Source organism: Barbatula barbatula, assembly GCF_947034865.1.
Source record: "Barbatula barbatula genome assembly, chromosome: 9".
NCBI lineage: Eukaryota > Metazoa > Chordata > Actinopteri > Cypriniformes > Nemacheilidae > Barbatula > Barbatula barbatula.
The window spans coordinates 4938301-4963447 of NC_136772.1; the positions used below are offsets into that span (position 1 = coordinate 4938301).

Consider the following 25147-nt stretch of genomic DNA (forward strand, 5'->3'; position numbering starts at 1 on the left):
CCGTTCTGAAGATGGAGGAATAACTGTTGCTGCGAGTCTATCGCACTGCAGTGGATGATAGTCGCCGCGTGAAGACACTGCCTCCAACTCCACATCCGATGAGATGGAAGTGCGCCGTTAAAGGTAACCTCAAATGACCAATGCGGATGTTAAGGTTTTTTCTTTCTTAAGGTCTGGAGCATTTATCACGGTAAGATATACGAGCGTTGGTATATCGTGGGTTTGACAGGTCCAAGACCGGTTCGCTATCACTTGTTGCATGTGCGAAACTGTTCGTGTGTCTCTTTAACCGAATACCACGTAAATGCTCGTAACTCGTATTTGTAAATAGAAACAAAGCTGGATTTGTTGTGCATTGAAACGAAGTTGGCATAAAGCGTCTGCCGGGTGCACGCACGCAAACGTTGAAGTGGAGAGGCTTTTATCGGTTTGTGGTCGTGTGTCTAAACGCTAATTCGTGAGCTTTTTGCACGTGATGCATAAAGAAAGTATGCATACTGTCATTCCACAACCATTGATAGAGTCAAAGGCAGGTGGAAATATTGGGCTGTAAGCCTATTGTAGGCAGTTCCCGTCGTTTCCTTATTTATGGCTTAATTCCCTTGGAACCGGTGGATCCAGTTGAGTGTTTCTTTCGCCCGAGCCTGACATCGATTGACCCAGGTGTTAAGCAGGTTTCACTTCTCTGTGAACACTTAAAGCAGTTTAAGATCATAGGAAGAAATCTAATAGTCGAGGGAAAGCGCGTAGACGCGTGTGAAATGGAAAGGCTGACGGGCTTGTTCGGCGCAAAGGAAGTCACCAAACCATACAAACCCAACCATCAACTCGCTTCCTAACTTTTCTTTTTTTTTCGATTTGGTGCAAGATCGTCCCCTGTTTGTGGCCAGTATGAACTCCAGTTGAACATGACAGTCAGAGGACTTCATCTTTGCGCAAGCCTCTGAAACCTTTGTCATTGGAAATAATCGAAGCAGTTTTTTGTATTTACGAAAGGACTTTTCTTGGGACGTTTTCACAGGGGGGAGACCGAAGAAGGTAAACATTTTTTTGCAATCGTGTTTTTAATATTTCGCAACGCCTTAGTTTATTTGAAGGCATAGCTATATATATATTCTTTAGCTTAGGTAGTAGTGTGTTTAAAATAAATTGAAAAGTTTCAATTCTGATCGTTGACACATATTTATTTTACCAGAATGTATTATACTAAATACCGCGTAACAAATATATTTAAACCCTATGTCGGTTCAAAACATATCACAGGAGTTTAGTTATTAGAGGAAACACATTAGCAGTGAGGGACTGGTCGAGGACCGTATTGTAATGTACTAAATGAAGGGGACAGTCGACTGTCAGTGTGCGCACACGCGTGCAGGGATCAGTGTGCGCGCTGGGGCCACTGGAGACGTGCAACGGCGCGCATGAGGTCAACCTATAAGAGTTTTTTTTAATTCCTCAATGTTAAATTATTTTCTTTTTTCAATTTGAAGCTGACTTTACATTAAAAATGAATTCAGCTAAAATCAATGGTAAACTAAGAAAGCTTTGATCAGAATATTGTGTAAAGATTGAGTTTTCCATGGAGAGATGGTTTATATAAGTTTCATCATGCCTGTGTACGGATACCTCTAGGCTTTATGGTTTGTGTATATTGCGTTATGTTGAAAGTATGTATGTATGTATGTATGTATTGTAAACGCATCAAATACAAATTTAGTTTAACATTCTTTAGTTTAATATTCCATAAAGTGAAGAAATGTATGTGCTTTATTGACATTATTAATAAATACATTTACTCAAATAAGATGATAAGTAAATTTAAACTTAGATGAAGATAAGTGTTTTACAAAGATTAATGTCAGTGCCTTATAACCAAATGTGTACTACCAAAAATTTGTTTCCTAATTTCAAACCTTTTGTAGTGCTGTAAGAATAATTTGGGTCTAGACCTGTAGATTAGATGTACACATGTATATTGAGTCATATTTCTTCCTTTCCACCAGCAAAACACAAAATAAAGGCAATAGTTCTTTATATGTTACTTCACAAACATCATTGGAATTTCTAATAATCGGTGAAAATGACTTTTCCCCAGTCAGTTCGATTTATTTAGTTAAACATGAGGCCCAGCCGTTATATGTTATAAAATTGATTAACAATATAATGTTTCTGTCTAGCAGTGCGTTCAGATGGAATCGTCCGATATAACTGCTACTTCTAGTGGGGGCAACAACTTTTGTTGTTTTTGCATGTATGATTTTTGCCCAACCAGGAAGTTATCTCTTTATCTGTTACTTCCCTAATACTACACAATAAAATGTATATGTTATTTTTAATACACCAAATCCGCATATCATGAGATATTGTTGATCTAGGCAGTTACGTAGTTCAAAGCGGTTAAAAACTCAAGGAATCAAAAGGTGTAAAATTGAGAAAAATGATGCCGTCGCTTGTGTGTGTTAGATATAAAAAGGAAACACAGTGTGCCGTGTAAACAATTCAAGTTTCAATATTTGATAATTTTCTGGTTAATCTGGTGTTTTTTTAAAAGACTTCTGATCTGATTGTTTACTACATTCTAGATTTTACTTGGTGTTTTTATATTTACTATCAGTAATGTAAAGTGGCATTGTGTGTAGTGAAATCCTAATGATTCCTTCATCTTTACTGTCTTGTATTTATTTTACAGTTCTGCCCCCGACTATGGACATGGAAGCATCGAATGGCTATATTGCAAGTAAGTGTCATAATTCAAGAACGTATAAAACATGATTTTAAAAGTAGTTGAATTAAGTGAAATAGAAAAATGTAGATTCCGTGTAACACATCTGTTGGCAATGAGATCACAAACATCCTCTAGCTAAAAATATAGCTGTTCTGCCATCACAATGGTTATATTATATCACCTTGTTGTCTGTTCCTGTGGGTCTATATATGGCTCAGCCTTTCACCTTATAGTTACACCTATTGACCATTATCTTTCTCCTTACGTCTTGAAAAGTAATCATCAAAGGATTGTTAAGAAATGTTTTCAAGATGCACGCATTTCAAAATGTCCAACTGAGTCAAGAATAAGGTTATCCGTTATTAACTTTTTGAACTGTGCAAATATTTTGGTGCTTTATTATTATTCAATCCATATTGATTTATACACCTTTTTTAGATACACTATCTAAAGCCGGCAGCACACTGTGGGAGTGCGTCTGCAATCGTACACCTAGTACTAAATAAGTACACTAGACAGGCACACAATATCCCATTTAAAAGCTTACTGCATTTAGTTTTGGCTTGCCTTGAGATCTGTTATCTGGACGGGGCTTCAGTACCAGGTGCACAGTGGTACCTTCCTGCCTGCTACCTCCCACTACAGATTCCCTCAGATGGATCGTGCTGATAAAGAGTTGTTCATCTCTAAATTTTTTTGCAGGTGTCTTGGAAAAAGAAAAGTTTACCGTTTAACCTCTCAATACGTTTTTCCTTTCAGAAGGTTTCATTATAATCTGAGCAATGAATGAATGCTTATTCACACGCTAGATATGGCTCAAACTCTTTTGCTTGTCACTTTTATTGTAAAGCATCTCGTGTTCCTTTTTTTCTTTATTTTCTAACTCATTTGAAGTCTTGGCAGTTGAATGTCTCAGATTAAGGAATACATTCTCGCTTCAACTTTGATTCTGTTTCGTAGGCAGTCGGTGTCCTTGGTTCATCCACCATAACTCACATGCCAATACCTTAACCTTTTGTATGTGCTCTTGATATGCAAATACGACCGTGTCCACTTGAAAATATCCTTTTAAAGAAATGCAATTCAGTGACGGCAGGTGGCTAGAAGCGTGAGTGGGAATGTTTTGTGTTTGATGTGGAAGGATGGTTTGGAGGTGTGTAGACGGACAGGATAAACCTGATCTAAGCTCAACCTTGAGAGTCTACAACATGCCACGACCAATCGCTCTCTTTCCAAGGAGAACTGATCCTGTAAAAAAAGTCCCTTTTTTGTCTGTAACTGCTGTGGTGCTTAACCAGCCTTTAAGCTCCTCCCCCTCCCGACTGGAATTGAGCCGCTGGCAACCATGATGTACAAATCAGTTCAACCTCCTATCAGTATTTCCCTGTAAAGAGCTGTTTAGTTTACTTATAATAATTGCAGAGTATGGCAGTGCTTTTCATATTCAGGACAATTTCCAATAGTAATAAAAGGCACAGTCTATTGGGGATGTGCTTCAGGCAATAATTGGACTAATATCGTTTTTTATTAGTAAAATCGTCAGTGATAAAAAATTCAAATTAACTCTCACAGTGTATATATAATCCTGTGGATTATATGTACACTGTGAGAGTTAATTTGAATTTTTTAAACATGTAGTTCAGGTGAGGTTCACACGTAGTTCAGGTGAAATAGAGACTGTACTATTGGCCGTAGCTTTGAGCAAACGTGAACAGTAAGGGCTAAACAAGGCAAAAAAACTTTGATGGGAGTGGAAATTTTTGAGGTTGATTTTCTAACAAACGGAAACGGCTATGCTTTTTTGGGGGGTTGAAAGCCGCAAATGCCAGGGAAAGGATCAGCGCAAACTTTAGTAAGTGTTGTGTGATTCATTTAAATACTCTCATCCTATAAAGTTTGCGTCTGAAGAGGAACTCCTACAAATGCGAAAACAGCCGTGTCCACTGTGGACTTTAGTTAATACCAGCAGTAGTTTTTATGCTAAAAGACGCATTTGTGTGCTGAAAGCTGTTAGTAAATCTGGCCCTAATGTGTTTGTCCATCTATGTGTCATCTCTGTGATGTCCATCGTGTTTCTCTGCCTTCGGCGTCAGACTCCATCATGTTCTGTTACCCTATACCGAGGCAAATGGATTGGGTCCCATCCTACACTTTTTCTTATTGAAAATCTGATTTAATCCGGAAAACCGTCAATTTTTAACTCGTAGGCCGTGCCATGATTATTTTCCCTGACGATCCGCTAAAACTGTGCATGGAACAGTCCGCTCTGTAGGTTGCCGTCCCTTCTCAGATTTGGTGTATGAGCAGCATCACTGAGCGATCTGAGTGAACTGGGATCTAATTCTGACTCAGCAGTGTCTCAGGCCAGACCTGTAGTCACTCCTGTAGTCTCCAATGGGCCTACGGATTTTCAGCATGCATCACTACCCGGGGGCAGATGGAAGCCTTTATAATAACAACAGTGCACTGTAGGACGTCATCCCACAGTGTGGGAATGTCAGAGTGATTTGTAGAGAAGAAAATACAACCAAGTGGAATCATTGATCACGTCAGAGATTCTTAATTTGATTGTAAGGTGCAATATTTATTACAGCACTGTTTTAGTTAGGAATAGGGCTAGATATTTTTACTTAAAGCTGCAATCAATATATTTTGGGGTTGAAAATGAATAATAATCTTTCATTAAGAAAGTGCATGAAAAATCTGTGTTTAAAACTATTTCATTACCTTACCCTGATAGCAACTGTAAGTTATAATAATGGTTTATAATTTAAACTGGTGGGTTTGAGAATCACATCCTTTGACTTCAACCTAGAAGAGATGCATAGAACCATATCCTGCAGTTTTATGTTTCAAACAGAGATTTTCGATATAGAGGCAAACCTTTGGCAGGTTTTAATTTTTGAACAAATTATTTGAGGAAAAGAACACTTAGTACTTTCAAATAGTTCCACAATAACAGAACCTTCTGTCATTATTTACTCACCCTCTTGTCATTACAAACCTGTATGACTTGCTTTTATTTCTGCAGAACACAAAAGAAGATATTTTTTAACACAAAATATCTTCTTCTGCAGAAGAACAAAGTCATACAGGTTTGAAATGACGAGAGGGTGAGTACATGGTGAAAGAATATTTACTTTTCGGTGAACTACAGCTTTTATCTGTTTTCACATTCAAGTTGTGGATATGATCCTAATTTTACAGGGCAATGACGACAAGTCATTCAATCAACCTGCAAACTATTTTATTACTTAAATACAATTTCGCACATCCCTAGTTTATTGTATTGTGGGTGACAGGAGAGCTCTTTTATGCACTACTGTACAGAGTTTGGTTTTCTCTCACCTAACCCAAGAGGCCATCAGACACACGGCTCTGTTATGGAAAAATCCTCCCCTCGGCCGTCAGTCAAATCGGAGTGGCTGCTAGTTTCCCGTTGCCAAGGGACTGCCGGTTACCTGAGATTTCCCTCAACCCCGGCACAGTAACCAGAGACGAGCTCTGGGATTGTGTCATTGGCTGTAGTTTCTCTCTCAGTCAGTCTGACAGCGTCTGTCCCGCTGTGTGACAGCGCAGATATCAGCCTACCTCAAAGCTTCCATCTCACTTCTGTCCCCTGACACACACCTGAAAATCCATTTGAATTGGATTTTTTTTCAATCGCACTCTTTCCAAATCTGTCAGTTTTAAAACTGCAGTTTAAAAATATAAGTCCTTTAGATTCCAAAAACTTGACACTATACATACCAAGAAACCATTTAGAAGCACTCTTACGAGCCTCTTCTAGACAGGTTTTAATAATAATTCTGGACAGCTTTCGGATTAAAAAAGGACACAAAATGGCCGACATATAGTTTAAAAACACAGTCTTTGAGCTCTTGTTCAACATACTTACTGTGCTACCCAACAAACCTGTTTTAAGGAGGGATCTTGCTAATAGATACGCAATATCATTACAGTTCAATTATGACATTCCAGGTACTTTCCATACCGTTCCGCTTACAAACCTAGAGTTTAGGGAATGATAGAGGCTGTGATACCGCCCTCGGTTGTTGCATATGCATAATGCAAACTTTTGGGGCTGTCTAATGTCGTTGCCGTTGTATTGAGTGTTTGGCTCTGAAGGGGTCAATGGGTAATGGGATCAGGGAGCAGGATTCAGTCCCCCTGAGTGGACGCGTTGAAGCCGTATTATTTCCTAAAGCTCGGGTGCAGAGAGACACAGAAATCCTATCTGGATCTTAAGGATGTGGCTGAAAGCTTAACAAGCTCTCCGCACATGAGATGATGGCACACGGCTGAAGCGTTGTGCTAGTCACTGACCCAGGAGAAATTTCAGCTCTGGTAACGGAGAAGGGTGCTAAAAACGGTTAAGGGTATACACAGCTGAAGACCAGGAGGATATGTATCTCTCCTTTACCAGGGTATCGGTGAAATTGTATTGTACAATAAGTTATATGAATGTGTTTGTAAAGCTACAGTGCACATAGAAATGAATGAAAAGTATAAACAAGAACGGTGATATGCAATATTGTGTTAACACTACAGATGTAATAATGTCATAAATTATACAGCACCAGTTTAAAGTTTTGCCTCAAGAGCCATAATGGTTAAAACCGCCTTGCTATTTATCGCTCATTTATCGGCCAAAAATAGGAAAGTAAACCAAATTAAAGAAATTGACTGATCATTATTTTGTATTTAAAGAAAATCAATAGATATCGCAATAATGTCAGCACTGTGCTTTGTTTTGGCCGTGATAACGTGTTGTGAAAATCTGATATCGTGAGATTTTTGTTTTAAACGATGATGCATTTTTAAAGCACTTTTACTTTCAGACGGAAAAATAAAGCGCAATGTAGGTACTATACTGTATATGAGATATTTTGCTCGCTCCTACTCCCTTGCATTGGTTTTGTGTCTACTCAATAGAAGTGAATGAGTGCCGGCACGGTTTGGTTATCAACTTTCTTGAAAATATCTTCTTTTGCGGTCTGCGGGAGAAAGAGAGTAAATGATGGCAGAATTTTCATTTCTGGGTGAACTATCACTTTAATAAGGTAAAGCTGGTGAAAGAAAGTTATTTTACAGGAAATAACAGTGGGAAGTGTATTGGAGTTTTAACTAGAAGGATAATACATCCTATAAATTAGAGAGTATTGTATTAAGAACAGATTATAATAAATTAAGCAGTAGATCTCAGTAGGAAGTATAGGCAGAGTAGTGTTTCTGGGTTTCCAAACCTCCATTTCCATCAACGTGGCTTTTATAATAAAACTGTTCCTTGAACTGTCTGCTTGTGCTGATCTGTGTGTTCACATCATTATTTAAGCACAATAGCTGCGCTGCCTCAAGCAATGTCCTCAGTGCACTTGTTTCTGTCTGTCTCCTAGGTAACGGCGACTGCGCTCCCAGGAAGGAGAAGTCGAGAATGCTGGTGGACCTGTCGACCAACACACCCAATGGCCAGCATTCCCTAAGTCCTGATTCCCCTGCCGGTCAGTCAACCCTGTCCTCTTCTGTAATAACCTCTCCTCCTCACTTAAAGGGACAGTTCACCCAAAAAATGTATTCTGTCTTCATTTACTCACCCTCAAGTTGTTCCAAATCTGGATAAATGTTTTTGTTCTGATGAACACAGAGAGCGATATTTGGAAGAATGTAAGAAAGTAAAGTACTACTGTCATTTTGACTACTGTCATTTTTCCTAGTCAATGGTGGCAAAGAACTGTTTGGTTACACGCATTCTTTGAAATATATTTCTCTGTGTTCATCAGAACAAAAAAATCACAGATTTGGAACAAAGTAAAGTATTTTTGGGTCATTTATCACTTTAATGATTTTGAACAGGGAGAATGGTGTGTGTTTAAGTCTTTTAATCCTAAATGCTTGACAAAAAAAGAGAGTCTTTAAAAAGGAGAAATAAATGAGTAAGCATTTGCATACAGGGGACAGGGGAAGAGGCTTTATCTTAAAATGTAAAAAATAGAAGTTTATTTCTGATCTGATGGGATAGGCCCTGGCCCTTCCTCAAAGCCAACCGATGGTTAGACCGAAGGCTTGTCAGCATGATGTTGCATACTAAGAAAAGGGAAGCGCACGCTGCTGAACGATGGAGACACAGACCATAATCCCAGATCGAGATTGCTCTCATAGATAATGTATTGGTTATGTTGCATACAGTATGAGGTTGAGAAATATGTTACAGAGTAAAGAGAAATCCAAACGACACTCTTAGTTTAGTTAACCCCGTAATGACCATTAATAAGCGAAGGCTGTGCACAAATGTTTTTTACCATGATCTTCTTTAAAAAATGTACAGTCGGACATGTTGGGATGTTTTAAACCAAGGTTGGGTCAAATATGGACGATTGGTTTGGTTTTGTTAAACCAAACCTAAATTTTTTTAGTGTGTAACGTTCTGTGATTTTAAATGACTCATATTCCAGAATACAGAGATGGTACATCCAATGAAATCTATCATCTCATGCTTTGCCAAATGTGTATGACTGAATTAAAGTCTAATATCCAGAGACAACTAAAAATAATACTAATGAATGTATAATGATTGCTTTGCTTTGCACCTGTTGTGTGAGCCTGTTAGCCACTGGCTCTGCTGTGTGTTTGTGTGTGTGTGTGTGTGTGTCGTGCCTCCATTCATCCTCTTTGATCAGTTGAGGATGAGAACGCTAAAATATTCTGTATGTTGTCCCGGCAACCATTTCAAGTTCACTCCACCGCAGTCATCATAGACACTCCATAATGTGCATGCTAGAGCACATACTAAAAGACAGGCGGCTGTTTCCTAAAGATCTGTGTTTGACGGAGAGCATCAGTGCATTTCTTGCGCCAGTTTGAAAGTGTCGTCTTGACACAATGAGGTAATACAGGATTAACTTTTATCTGTGTGAATTTATTGAGTTACATTTGCCAAAAGATTAAGATGTGTTATGAGATGACTGCACAGTGCAAGTTTAATTTTTTGTGAAGTTGATTCGTATCTTAGAAAGTTACGATCTCTTGTGCAATGGTCGGCAAGTAAGCATGTAATACTTCGCTGGAAGTGCTAGTGGGTGAAGTGAAGGTTATCGCTCGGCTGTGCCACACAACACAGGTCTTTCTAAACCTGCATGTCTCTCTGCGTAAACAGAGTGTCTCCTCACTGAAAGAACTTGTTTTTGATCTGCTGTAATGTACTGCATGCTGGTCTTTATCTTATAGAGTTTAGCTGTTCTAGGATAGGACTCAATATTGTTAACCTGGATCTTATTCTATGTTTCTACTTTTTCTCAGCAGTCAGGATTCTGAATTTTACTCTGTACATTTGTTATCCTTGGGCTTATGTTTGTATTTGCATATTTTGGAAGTTAATAGCATTGTTTGGACAAAAACAGGGACAGTTTACAAATGTGTTTTATTCTGTCATCATTTACTCACCCTCTTGTCATTTCAAACCTGTATGACTTTCGACCTTCCACAGAACACAAAAGAAGATATTTTGAAGAAAGTCGGTAACCGAAAAGCAGCAGCACCCATTCATTTGCTTTTGTTTTGGGCCCATACAATAAAGTGAATGGGTGCTGGTGCTTTTCGGTTTGCCAGTTACCAGCATATATCTTCTTTTGTGTAATGCGGATGAAAGAAAGTCATGCAGGTTTGAAATGCCATGACGGTGAGTAAATGATGACAGAATTCTATTTTTGGGTGACCTATCACTTTAAATCTTATGAAACATACAGCAAGAATAATTCTCACTTCATCAAACCAGCTAATGTATTTATCTAAAATACAAAAATTTTACATAATTTAAGACTTTTTAAACTACGGCTGTTTCATACCCTGCTTAAAAAAACAATAGAACCCTGCCCAAAACACAATAGATAATTTAATGGTTGTAATGGGAATTGTTTTGGTTTCATGGTGTCTACTGGTATGTGATGGATTCTATTGGTGGGCAGTTATCTGGAAGATAAATCCTATTGGAGTAATGCCTAAAATACACTGCAAATTTAGTTACATTTTCCTAATGGTACTTTAATAGAAACCAATGGTTTCTATTGTTTTTCAGCAGGCTACTACTTGTCTTAAAAATCTGTAAAATCTGTATATATATATCTTCATATCTAACCCCTTTCATAATCTAGGATAATCCTGTGCAGGTAAAACTGGTCTTTACCCAGGCTTTTAAAAGATGTTAACCCAGGGTTGAGTGTAGTCTTAAAAGCTTGGAACTACTGACCTGAGGGATTAGAGATTTCTGTCATACTTCTATACTAATAGTCAAAGATGAGCAATGACCTTAGGGAAAACACTCACCCGAACAGGAAGGACCAGGGTGATTCAAAGCTTACTCTCCAGCTCTCGCCCAGAGATTAGACTGGTGGTAAAATAAACAAAAAACAAACAGGTTTGTCTGGATGGCGGAGAAAGGCGCCTGCTCTTTTTCCACCTGCCGAGAGAACCTGGAGAATTTGGTGCGTGCGTGGTTGAGACGGAAAAGTTGCGGGCCGGGCTTTTTGCGTGTGTCGCTTTGTGTTTATGCGTTCCTTCTGCATGTCTATTTTTGTCACGCTCTGTGTATCTGAGCGCGTGGGGGTGGCCTCCCTGGAGGTTTTCTACAGCCTGCATACAGAGATGATATAAATGGAGTCTCCGACTCAGTCCAGACCAAAGCACCGGTCTAAATCCGGTCTCCCACCGTCAGTCATGTTTAACTACACCTGCCTCCTGTTTGTGCTCCTCTAGAGACTACAGCTGCGACGACTTTTTTCAGCTTGCTTTTATCCCAATGCTGTTGTAAAGTTGGCGTACAGATTTCTTGGTCACTGTGCTGTCATAGTTACCAGTGATTTTAAAAGAAATGCTGACATTGTCATTGATGTGCATTTGGATGTCTTCATGGAAGCTATTGCTTTTCTAATACTTTTGGAAATAGGTTTCAGGGTCTATAAGACAATAATACTTCTCTTGAGAACATTTTCTCTTAAAAGGATAGTTCACACAAAATGTTTTATTCTGTCATCATTTAATCACACTCTTGCCATTCCAAACCTGTATGACTTTCGGTCTTCTGCAGAACACAAAAGAACATATTTTTTTTAATGTTGGAAACTAAACAACGGTGGTACCCGTTGATTTCTGTTGCATGGACACAAAACCAATGGGTACCAATGTGGTTCGGTTACCAACATTATTTGAAATATCTCCTTTTGTGTATTGCAGATGGTGGAAAACAATATATTTTATAGATAATGTGCAACGCAGCTGCTTTGCTTATGCCACAGCATATTCCAACATCCCATTTAACCAATTTAGCTTCTTTTTTAAATTTCTTAGACATTCACCCTATCATTTAAATTTCAAGCAACCCATAAAATCAATAAATCAAACAAAATGTGTAATATTAGCGAAAGGGCTATCGCAGTTGTTTACCTAATAATTTGCATCATTATAATTTTTTTGAATAACTTTTTCTGAATTGGAAAAAATACATTATTTAAAACTGAATGTAATGCTGTGTATGTAATGTTTTCTTACAGCCCGTACAATCAAACAAGAGGAAGGTGCTGAAGAAGAGACAGAGAGACAGCCGGTAGGTCCAGATGAGACGGGCCACAGTGGGGAGGAAGGATCTGGATTAGAGGAGCCCATGATTGACAGCCCAAACAACCTTCAAGATGCTGGGCCAGGAGCAGAAGCACAAAGTGAACTAGGAATAAGACAGCCAAATGGTAAGGATAATAGTGTGATATATTTGAAAAGATCTAGAAAACAAGTCATACATTTCCCAGAGTCCCGTCAAGGTGTAGATTATAATGTATATACTTATTTTTCGCTCTGTGCTATGAAAGAATGTTATCAACTAAACTTTTTGAATGTTTGCAAGCTTGTTTATATCATTCAAGTAAATCTACATGATCAAATCAAGTTGAAAGATCAGAATTATGTTATTTAAAAACGGTTTGTTGTTTTAATCTAATAATCTAACCACACAAATGTTAAGCGTTTGCCCCAATTCATTGTGACACTTCTCGTGTAAGTTTCGACAGAACACATTTCACCGACTTCCCATTCAAATGGCAAAACCATGCCGCGACCAAGGCTTGTCGCTCACGCGTTCTTCCTTTTTCAGAGTTAAAAGGGTGTGGACAGAGTCACTGTTCAGTAAGAACACAATAGTTAAGACTTATTCTCAGGGAAAACATCCCAGGAATCCTCCATAACCTGTTCCCAAGCCCATGGCTGACGCTGATACTGCCTGACGGCACGGTAGCAGGACGGGCTCATGTTTCACTTTTCCAAGTCTTTATATCAACACACAATGAGAGCAAAATTTACTTGGTTAAGTCACGGCAGCCTCCTGCTGACCTGCAGTAGGTGGGGTTGAAAAACAGATGATGGATAATGTGTTCACCAAACCTTTAATTGAGAGTCGTGAGCTATATTTAGAGCAGATGCTTACACTGCAGGTCTGATGCATGAGTAATGCAATTAATTCAAGACACCAACCAAAACTGAACAGATTGCATTGCAGAAGCTTACAGTAGTTAGTAAAGACGTGACGGCGATCTTTGACACACAGAACATGAGTTGGCTGAAACTTCAGTGGGTGAAAATCGCAATGATGGAAGTTCCACGGTATCATAAGAAATAATCTATCAAAGACTATTTATGAAATGTAATGTCTCATTTTAAAAGCCTAATAGTATAAGCATTTCTTTTATGTGATATATTGCTGCTGTCCTTGGAAATCTTGTATGTCCATATACATTTTTTGCCATTTATTATAAGTCACCCTTGGTCACTGGGTTTGGCAAATATCTAACCATTAGAAAGTAGTTAAAAGTGCTTTTTTAAACTTTAATAACATAGTATTTAATCATTTAAAAAGTACTGGCGTTTCCATTCTTTTAAAAACTGTGAATTAGGACATACAAGGTTTCGGAAGGACAGCGACAATATGTATACAGTACATGTCAAGGTTTAGGGACTTTTACTCAAATGTTTTAATGATCATAAAACAGTATGAAGACTGTTTTAAAAGAATTTTGCCAACATACAGTATATACTTTTTCAATTCCAAAACAATTTATGAAACAAATGTTTTAAAAATGTGTGACTTCTGTCACGAAAATAACAGCAGATTGAAGCCTATAATAAGTGGGAAGCTGGTTAAAGTAAACAAATACATGACTATCATTGACAAGTTATGAAGTCAATGAAATATATTATTGAATAAAGAAAAGAAAGGTAAAGACAAGCCAGAAGTATATTACATTGATAACATTGAATATACTAAAATAAAAGGGTTTTGAATAAGGTTTGATTTTACTCCTCACAACATAATTCCCAAAGTTAAATTTGTGTTATTCCTAGTAGTGTTTTGCCGAATAAAACTACTGAGTAAAAACAGTATAATTCCTAAATGTGGGAAAAATATGAATAAAGAATGAAAGAGTGACCCTAAACGTTTGAACAGTACATATATGTGTTTTTCTGTCTATCCATCAGGTGACCGGCCCTTCCAATGTAACCAGTGTGGAGTTTCATTTACTCAGAAGGGCAACCTGCTGAGGCACATTAAGCTGCACACGGGAGAAAAGCCCTTCAAATGTCCTTTCTGCAACTACGCGTGCCGTCGCCGTGACGCCCTTTCTGGACATTTGCGCACACACTCAGGTCAGACATCTTTTAGTAAGAACATTAACTTATATCAGAGTAAAAAATGATAGCCCTTCACAGCTGGAAAGAGCAAAAACATCTGTCCTGTACCTGGGACGGCTCAAAAGGCCGTGTACAGACAGCCTAGTAAGCACTGCGGTTAGACCTCTTAGGACACGCTGTTGTGTTGCCTTGCGCTCCGCCAGAGGAAATGCTCTCTGTCAACCAAAGGGAAATGTCGCTTTGGTAAAGCAGCAGTGTCTAACCCACTTTCATATCAGCCCACCATCAATGTCTAGTGTTGAAGATCCAGGTCAGATGATACCATCAGCGCTCGCCTCAGGACTTCACGACCTGTCGCTTATGAACGGATTTGTTCAGATGCATAGGTGTCCCTCTGCATCTGAACAAATCCGTCCATAAGCGACAGCAGGACCAGCCTATCATTCTAATCGAGTGTTTTTTTGTCTTTTGTCATTTCCTGTTTTGCAGTACTGATCTGAGCGCAGGGATAGTTTTTAGGGCAGGCAGCCGATGTCTGTGGTGTCCTGTTTTTGTGGGCAGAATGTCTGAAATATTACTTAAAAACTTTGGGTTTCAGATATCCGCTGATTGTCATAATGGGAGAGCGGATGCGTGCCACATGCATGCAGTGTACCAGTCACACGCTCAAATGGATTTGTGTTACTTTTGATCTAAAAGATTGTGAATAAACGTGTTGAATTGGTCTTGTTAAACATAATTTGGTAGAGAAAACTGAATTTAATGATTTGGACTGGAAGAGCACGCAACAAATGTCTAACATGTATGGGAACCTTTTTAAAGGGATAGTTCACCCAAAAACTAAAATTCTGTCATCATTTGTTCACGCATGGGGTTCAAAACCTGTGTATGGCTTTTTTTCTTCCAAAACACAAAAGAAGATATTTTGAGAAATGTCTCAGTGGTTTGGTGTCCATACAATGGAAGTCTATGGGGTCCAGTGTTGTTTGGCAGCGTTCTTCAATATATCTTCTTTTGTGTTCTGCGGAAGTAAAAATTATTTGACTGTGTAAAATATGAAGAATATTCATTTTTGGGGAACTTTCCCTTTAACACTGTTCAGAAGTTTCCACCTCATGTTGTTCGAGAGAATGCCCAAAGTGTTAGGTGTAATCTAGGGAAAGGGTAACTTCTTTGAAAAAGTCAAAATATGAGTAAGAATAAGTAGGCGTGTCCACATTTTTGACTGATGGTGTAGATTATCCATCATTTAAACAGCAAACTATGCAAAATTTGTGGTGGATGTGTGTTGTGGTCTATCATATTGATATCAAATGTCAATGAGAGAGCGTTTACCACCAAAGCCTACACACGCAACTATATCTCCGATTAATCAATTGCAGCCAATGAGATGCATTAGATCATTCGCACATCCTTTCCATAGGCATCGTAAGGAGACACCACAAGAAAGGTCTGTTCTACCACAGCTATAGACACTGTGTAGTTTGAGTCATTTTAATGAGTAATTCAAGGACTTCAGAAACAATGTGGCTCAGGCCAAGTTTATCCCCACTCCTTAGTGACCCATATGCCTTCCCATCAGCCACCTCAGATGGAGAGGAATGGGAGGAACTCGGCAGGTCCGATGGCTTTTTGTGCATCTTTCAGGCCTTGGCAATAGGTGGATCGGTGGCGAACGGCCTAGGAAAGTCGAAAGGAAGCAGAACGTACAAACGGTCACCATCCATATGCTCGCATACATGCATGCCACAGACTTGTTTCAGATGTGCTGGAGAAGACGATTATTTTGTGAAACTGAAACATCATGTATTTCTCCACGGTTTTAGGCGTGTGTCATAATGTCGGTGACTGTTTTGGTTAGCTCTGGCTGTTTTTGCTACCTTAGTAAAGTTGTGTCTCTTGATTCGTAGGAGCGGGTAGTTTAAGATGGGTGCGTGTTGAGTAAGTTAAGTACTTTTGATAGGCAGTTACTTGAAATGAAATGTCATCCTCATCGCACAGCTTCCTGTTTTCAACCCAAATGGATGCGGTTTAGAGGGCTTTAACGCCATCTGCATGTATTTGCATTTGAATAAATGCTTACAGAGGGTTTTTTCAGAATCGTCCAAAGTGTGCCACAGGAACTCGCAGGGTTCGGAGTTCGGCGGGCATTAGAGGGGTTTGGAACAGATTGTTTATAAAAGGTCATGATTTTTCCAACATACATTATATTGGTGTGATGTTTGCCCCAGACTTTACAGTTTGCAGGTGTCTTAACAGTTCATTGAAGCAAACAATTCACTTCTTTTTTTTCGTTTCCATTTATAAGACAGATTTGTACGTATGGATGCACAATATCCTCCAAAACGTCCTCTCGCATGTCTACGAACAAACCCATTTCTCATGCACCATGATGCAGACACCCAAATTGTGAAAGTTTCATGTTTGTCAGAAATATTGAAAGTGCGACCACACATGAGCTCACCAGGTGAAAATGTTTCCAATACAGTCACCTACTGACATATAAAAATCCTTAAACTATTGACATATAGTAGTATGCCGCACCACTACCTGACCTTTAGAGAATTACATCAAATCTGAGTTCATGAAAGGTCAAGTTTGCTAAATCTTCAAAGTTGACAGGAGGTGAGAATTCCCATCAATGGCTTATTAGTCATAGAGATGATTTAGAATTCACAATGTCTTTAATGTATTTTTTTAGTTTCAGTGTAAATTAAACATAAGCAACGTTCATCCAAACATGAAAATAAAATTATTTACTTACTGTATTTGTCTTTATTCTGATGAACACAAAGAAAGATATTTGAACAAATGCAAACAGTTCCTGCTCACCATTGACTAACATGGTAGGAAAAATTTGACTAAGGCACTTTTGACTACTATTGTAATTTTTCCTACTATGGTAGTCAATGGTGGCCAAGATCTGTTTGGTCACAAGCATTCTTCCAAATAAATATCTCTGTGTTCATCAGAACAAAGAATTTTAGACAGATTTGGAACAACTCGGGGGTCAGTAAATGATTTTGTTGAACTGTCCCTTTAAACCAAATTATTATATTAAATTATAAATTATTTAAATTACATACTACTCTATTTTCCCTTATGCACACATTAATTGTATTGCTGATGATAAAAAGCAAATTGACATGTAATTGTGACACTTCTGGATGGAAACGAACACATTTTTTAAATTTTTTTTACATCGAAATGGATAACTTATTATGTCATTTCAAGCAAACCAAATCTACTTTGTGTGACGGACGTTTTCAATCCATCCTTTCTCACAGAAATCACACGGTTTATGTTGTTTAACATGCGTTCTACATGTGAAAGGTCACTCCACACTGTCTCGTTCAGTAGCTGTCTCACTTTCACTGTTTGCTTCAGACCGAAAGCACTACGATACTTTGAAGAGGGTTACCGAAAAGCGTCGGGGTATTTTCACAATGGGCACACTTTACAGGTAATCCCACGGGCTTGCTAGTAACAGGTGTGGATGTTCATAATTTTCTCACGTGCAATACAAGGCTGGTAAGCTGCTCGCCTGGAGCGTGACTCAATTTGCTAGGCTGGTTTGTTTCGCTGCAGCGCTCTTTATGAATAATTGTGAAAGTCCCTTACACCAGAGGATTGACCACAGAGTTTAAAGCGGCGCCTATATCAATTTCTATCAGGTTTTAAGCTGACATAACAGAACGAGGCAGATGTGACGGTGGGCTGCGATACACCGATGACTGAATCAGAAAAACATGACGGATCTTTGAATGAATCAGCCGATGGATGAATGAAACGTGGAATGAATCAATGAAAGAACGGTTCCATTAGCTACTGGAAAACTCATGGGCCACGACATCTCAAGGCTACGCACAGCCACCTTCACACCCACAGTGGAAGGACACGACGCTTGTTCCTATTGCTTCTTTCTTTGGAGGTTTGGTCCCATGCACTGACCTAGACTTAGCGGAACCGAGATAGTGAATCACTTCACACTTTATCCAGTTGAGAAGAAACACTCTTTTTTTCTGTTTACACTTCAGAGACTTTCCAAGTCATCACTTGAGTGCGGTACCAACAACAGATGTTGATTTGTTCATACGCAGCTACCTGACATGTCATCCTATATTCCATATTGTGTTGTAGTGGTTTTTTTCTGTGCGGGGTTGTTTCTTTGCAGAGTTGCATGATCAGTACGCCGAAGACGGCTCACCCTGGGTTGCATCATCGCAAATTGTGAACGTGCCCACTCATTGGGTTACTCAGTCACAGACTGAAACTCGGTTGTGTGAGCGGTCTGAATGAGTTGTTCACCTCCTAATACTTATGTTTTTCTTTTCTTTGATTGTCTCTTTTAGTGGGCAAACCACACAAGTGCAACTACTGTGGGAGGAGCTACAAACAGCGCACGTCATTGGAGGAGCACAAGGAAAGGTGTCATAATTACTTGCAGAGTGCCGGCATGGACTCCGCCCCCAATCCTGGCCCGTATCCAGGTGTGGTTGATGACTGCTTCGTTGAGAATGAGACATGACTCTATTAATCTAGTTTCATTTGGGCGACTTGGGAAATCGTGTTGTTGTTCCTTGGAAGCTAAATGATTTGAATAACTAACATATTTGTACAATGACACAAACTATCAACCTTTAAGTTAATTCAGATAATATTTTAAGGGTTAATTTACAAACTTTATTTATTCACCCCCATGTCATTCAAAACTTGAATATGAGTGTAACACAAAAGGAGCTCAGCAACATTCTTCAAAATATCTTCTTTTGTGTTCTGCAGAAGAAAGGAAGTCTTACAGGTTTGGAATGACACATTGGTGAATAAATGATGATAAAAATTGAATTTTTTGGTGAACTGTCCCTCTAAATACTTTATAAAGTCTTCCATAAGACCTTGTGAGGTGCCCTAAATCTTAGCTGTTTTATCCTTTTAGGGGATGTTCTGAAGGACCAAAGGCCCCTGGAATCGGCCAGCATGCCGGTTTTCGACCGGCCTCCTGTAATTGAAAGGCTGCAGATGAATGTGGGTAAACGGAAGAGTACCACGCCACAGAAGTTTGTGGGTGAGTGTCACCTCAGCAGAAAGTGTGGTTGAATCTACTGTATGCAATGCATTGATCTTCAAAGTTTTAGTAGTGCTAATAACGTAGGCAGGTCACATGGCACAAGGAACCCAACGTCAATCTCACAAACACATTCGGTGTTGTAAGTTCTGACGTGGTGATAATAACACTGCAGGGAAACGCATGTATTTGTGGTTTTTAGTTAGTCACGTGTGATTTAGAATAACGCAAATCAAGAAACAATTTGCATGGGGCAATTCCCTGTCTCGCAGGCCTGTTAGATTTTTAAAGGTGCTCCAGATTACGGCAATCTGATGTTTTTTCCAATGACTGTACAGCGCGATCCAGACACCCGAAATAGCTTATTAATATGTTGACAATTTGTGAAGACGGTGTAGTCTAAAAAATGAAAGCGTGTGTTTCTTACATAATGACTGTGAATACATTCATTTGGTGTTCTCATTGCGCAGTGGTATTTTAAAGGGACAGTTCACCGAAAATTCTGTCATCATTTACTCATCCTGTCTTTGTTCTGATGAACACAGAGACAGATGTTTTAAGGTTTTTTTTAACAGTTCATGGCCACCATGTAGGAAAACATGAAATGGTAGTCAAAAGAGATTTATGAAAAATAAATGTATAATGTAATTTTTCCTACTATGGTAGTCAATGGCGGCCAAGAACTGTTTGGTTACAAGAATTCTTCCAAATATCTTTCTCTGTGTTCATCAGAACAATTAAATGTATACATATTTGCAACTACTCAAAGGTGAGTAAATGATGACAGAATTTTCCCTTTTGACTGTACTGTTCTTTTAGCATTTACTAGATTATGGGTAGTTAGTGAATCATATGAAGGTTTTTCTGCTTAAAAACTTTATGAATTGGCTTCGGCGTCTTTAAATGCATTTGTGTGCGTGTGACCTTGTCTTTATGTGCAAAAAAAGCTTATAAATCGTACAGAACAAAAGAAAATCTATGGTCTTCAGGTTTCAGAGGATAAAATATACAGTTTGTACAGTATTAATCCTATGGATTATGGTGCCCCGCCATAAACCAGACATGTTTGTGTGTGTGCTCGTGCGTGTCTGTGGTTTACTCTTATATTTAGAAGACATTTTTCTTTATAAGATGAGCAGAGCTAACATTAAAGGAATGAAAAAAGAAGAAAACATTTTTTATGTTATTCTAAAAGGAAATACTTAAATGAGTTGCAAAGAAATATACAGAAGCATGAGTGCATCGAAGAAACATACTTAATCTTATTTCAAAGGAGATGTTTTAAACGGTGCATTTCATATCTGCAAAAATCAAACTAGGTATTAAAGTGAAAGAGAAAAAAATCCTTGAGTAGGAGTTTTTTTTTTTCATTCTGTGGTTTTTGCACACCTGTATCTTTGCCATTGCTTTTACTGTGTACGCCAGAGCAGCTTACCGCATCCATATTATGCAGGGGTTAAATTTTCGCACTCTGGTCTCCAAACGGGGCTTTCCATCATTAATGCAAGAAAAACATAGTAACAGATCCTTCACTGCGCTTTTTACAGTAAAGTGCAGGGTTAGTAGACGTAGATATTTCAATGTAATGGAAAGTACGTTGAACCTAATGTTTTCTTTAACTGTGCTGTTTATTAAGGTGAGAAAATGGTTCGCTATTCATACCCCGATCTGAACTCGTACTCTGAGATGGGCCTGAAGTTTGAAAAAGAAGCTGAGCTGATGCAGGTCCAGATGATGGACCATGCCATTAGTAATGCCATCAACTACCTTGGTTCTGAATCTCTGAGGCCTGTGGTTCATCACCCATCCATATCCATGGCTGAGGTGGTACCAATGGTCAACCCTCTCTTCCACCCCGTCTACCCAATGGGCCCTCGTATGGAGCGTCCTAGTAGCCGCGAGGCTCCTCCGTTGCCGCACGCTAACCACGAGTTCCCGCACCCAGCCAACGGAGCGATCCCATTGGTCAGAGCCAAGAATCCTCAGTCAGGCCGAGACGGCTCACCATGCAACAGCGGTCAGGATTCAGCCGATTCGGCACGGAGCAGCCCCCGGGACAAGCTCAGCACTGGGCCCAGGTCCAGATCCAGTCCATGTTTTGGCCGGCTTGGGGAAGCTAGGGCGATCGAAGGTGCCCGCATCGCAGCGAGGGATGGGGTCCGCGTCTTCGGGCGGGAGGGTCAGGAGCTGAGGGTGTTCCAGTGCGAGCACTGCCGCGTTCTGTTCCTGGACCACGTCATGTATACCATCCATATGGGTTGCCACGGTTACAGAGACCCCCTGGAGTGCAACATCTGTGGCCACTGCAGCAAAGATCGCTACGAGTTCTCGTCGCACATCGTCCGCGGGGAGCACACCTTTCGCTAAGAGACTCCTGCAGAGGTTTTCTGCAGTCGCAGCATGTACGAGGCTAACATGCTCACTTGAAGCATTATGTGAGCAAATATATGAAGGTTTGGGTCCAATGGAAATGTTTTCATTTTGGTACTGTTTGAAGATTTTTGTTCTGGTGAGGGGATGAGTATGTTTATGATGTGAATGTTTTGTTTAGGCTTGTTCACGCTGCCCTAACAAACACCACATCTTTTTGGTTAGTGGGTTAGTTTGTGTGTTAACCCTGTTGGTGTTTGTTGGGGACAGAATGAAAAAGTCTAAATCTAACAGCCAACTTTGGAATGTCTGAAATATTGGTGTTTGATAGCTTTTGACTTTTTATTTTAAATTTGCCCCCGACCCACATAGACATTCCCAATGTTCGTTTTATTGTTGTGTATGTACTGAATCTTCCAGCAGAGCAGCTATATGTTACCTTAAGCTGTGAAGTTCTTTTGTTGTCTGTATTTTATCGGAGTACCTCGACGCATACTTTCACTCCTGTTTTACGGACCTTGAACGATTTTACAGGTAGACGGGACAAAGAACGTTACCGGAGGACCATCTGAGAACTAAACAGTGCTTTAGTTCGGAACAAAAAAAAAGACTTTAATTCATGGCTTTATGCTGCTGTGGCTTCTCAGTGCCTTGCTGATGTTTTGAGTGGCGCAATCTGCCTTTTGATGGAGTGTTTTTATCTTTGTATTGTCTGTCCTCATCAGTCGTTCCTTTTCTGTGAAGGTACAGGAGAACTCTTCTGAGACGGGCCTTGTTCACTAACCCTCCTGTTCTGTTATGATCGACTTTTGTGTCTTTATAAGTAGAGCGACAGAGACCCCAATGATTTTTGTGTGAATTCAATAACAGCAAATTAACCTTTATTTATTTTGTAATATGTCTCTCAGACCAAATGAAAACTTATTTGATATCACAGAGTAGGCTTGAACTTTTCAGAAATGCGGCTGTTGTTCAGTATACAAACGATTAATAAATACAATAAAAGAAACATATATGTACAATTGGCAAAACTGCCATTGCATTTAATCACTTTTTAAGTTGCAGGGTCTCTGAAACGGAACATGAGGGTTAAAGATATACGTACTATGAAAATGTCCCTCAAGTACTATAAGTTAGTACAATAACATTCATAGTTAATTCGATGAAGTGTTGATGACAATCTCCATTGTGTCTCACAGATCTTAATATGAAACGTGATATAACATGTACATAGAGATGTTTTGCAGACAGATGAGGTTTGCGCGCCGTGTTTTGCTGCTGCTGTTTCACAATCTCTGTCGTCTCCTGGGCTCTTATGCACTTGGCTGAAACTGCATTGTAAATGCCTTGATAAACCTGTTTTTGCACTGTTTGCTTGAGGCCTTGGGCAAAAATCAGCTATTTTCATGCTATTGATAAAACGAACAAAGGTCAGCGTGCAGTTCGGCTAGTCGCAACATAGTATACAGTATTGTCCTGTATGTATGATTCAACAGGAAAGAAGTCACAGTATATAACCGCTGCACCATGCTTTAACAACAGGGTTGCCATATATTTTTCATTCACCTTTGAGACCAAATGCTTCGAACCCTTTCACAGCGAACTCTTTTTCGTTATTTTCGTTTATCTTCATTTGTTGTACATGAGTATATTTTCAGTACTTATCTACACGTGCGCATGCCACAAAAGTTATCACAGGGCTTCTAAAATACGCACTTATATTTTTGGTTAGCTCTGGTTTGTGCATTTTGGATACAGAGAAACGTGCGCGGTCAAAAAAAAGCATTTCTCATGAACAGAACAAAGAAGATCTTTAAAATCAGATGGCGTGACAAATGCTTTTATTGATGTCAAAAGATTGGAGAGATTTAATCGCTCGCCTAAACTGCACAGGAGCGTCACGAGATACAAATGCGGTTTATTTATCAGCCCCCCTCCACCCTTTAAAAGTTTCCCATGCTTGATATGGTGAAGTTCGCTAGTTGCTTCGCGTTGTTTATAGGGCATTGAAACGGTTTATTTTTTTCTCTCCTTGTCATATCTTTCTTTGTTATTTCAAAATATCGTGACATTAGCATTCTGTAGCACAACCCATAAATCCAGCTTTAATGAATGTGGACGGCTCACAATGGTCAAAATCTCACTTGCACATTTGATGAGCTTTTCCCCATTGTAGCGTTTTGTGTCGGTTCTCGAAGAGCCTTATAACTATCTTTCTTTAAAACCTAAAAGCCTTTGGTGTGCCTGTTGTAGTCTTCTTAACCTTTGAAAAGCTTTGCTTTTTTATTTCTGTTTGGAGAAAAACGCGAAATACTGTGAATATGCCCTTTAAACATTCTGATGAATAGCACTGATAGAAGCGCATTCGTATTGTTTGAACGTACAGTTTTTGTTGCTTTGCCTTTTTTAACATGCAAAAAATATCACGACACACGCACACAGTCTCTTAATTCCTGGAATTTTTTGAAGAATTGATTTGTTGTGAAGCATGAAGATCTTTGGGTATTTTCCGTTTTGTTTGATCGGTGTCACATGCAGGCATGATCATCAGGCTCGCTGAATGTGCTCCACAACTCCAGGGCATTTTATACAACTATTATCATACCTTATTGTACAGTATGTTATACTTTTTTCCCAAAAACAGGAACAAGGTGAAGGAAACAATGATGTAAGACTATGTTTACAACCGAATAACCAAGAGCACACGAACAAAACATGTTCTTGTGAGTCCACACTTGTGGAAGGTGGAGAGTACTTGAAGTCACGAGAACGGCCCTCAAAGTCAGGTTCCACTTTTTACCTTAAAGTGAATGGGACTGCTATTTTCTCATGTGTGTACATATCTATTTTTTGTGAGAGAACAGTGTTTTTACCTGTTCTTACGGACTGTGGACCTTACAAACAGTATAAAAAAGGTTTGCAGTGTATTTTTATATACAAGTAAATAAATGTGTGAATTACATACAGTATATTTTGGTAAACATGTTGAAAAGGGGTTTTCTTTTGCTGTGTGTTGGTTCGCTTTTTTGGGTTTTCTCAGGTACAGTGTTGTCAAAATCTTATAAGAAATAACTGCATTTGTAAGGAAGTGTAGGAAATGAATTAATATTGAATTGTTTGGTAATATTTGTCTTGAATGTCAAATATCCAAATCTATCTATATAAAAATATTTTTTTAAATATATCAATCTTACAAGAAAGACAGGGGTTTACTGATATAAACTGTTTCTAAAAGTTGAAATTTGTAACTTTGAGAAATTTGTGTTGTATGTTGATTTTTAAAGCATGAGCTTTTCTGCATTAAACTCAGTCATCATCAG

The 25147-nt window shown here is 39.0% G+C and overlaps 1 protein-coding gene across 3 annotated transcripts; it reads left to right on the plus strand.

Annotated features, from left to right (window-relative positions):
- Window positions 1-25147, plus strand: ikzf2 (IKAROS family zinc finger 2). Of its 3 annotated transcripts, none has more exons than XM_079464067.1 (8): window positions 1-123; window positions 2690-2737; window positions 8122-8226; window positions 12268-12459; window positions 14240-14407; window positions 18745-18882; window positions 19329-19457; window positions 21094-25147. In XM_079464067.1, the coding sequence occupies exons 1-8, from the start codon at window positions 99-101 to the stop codon at window positions 21822-21824; spliced, it is 1536 nt and encodes a 511-aa protein (XP_079320193.1). In that variant the 5' UTR covers window positions 1-98; the 3' UTR covers window positions 21825-25147. The 3 variants fall into 3 exon arrangements, with proteins under 3 accessions (XP_079320193.1, XP_079320194.1, XP_079320195.1); XM_079464068.1 differs by lacking the exon at window positions 1-123 and adding an exon at window positions 521-1038; XM_079464069.1 differs by lacking the exon at window positions 1-123 and adding an exon at window positions 1316-1426.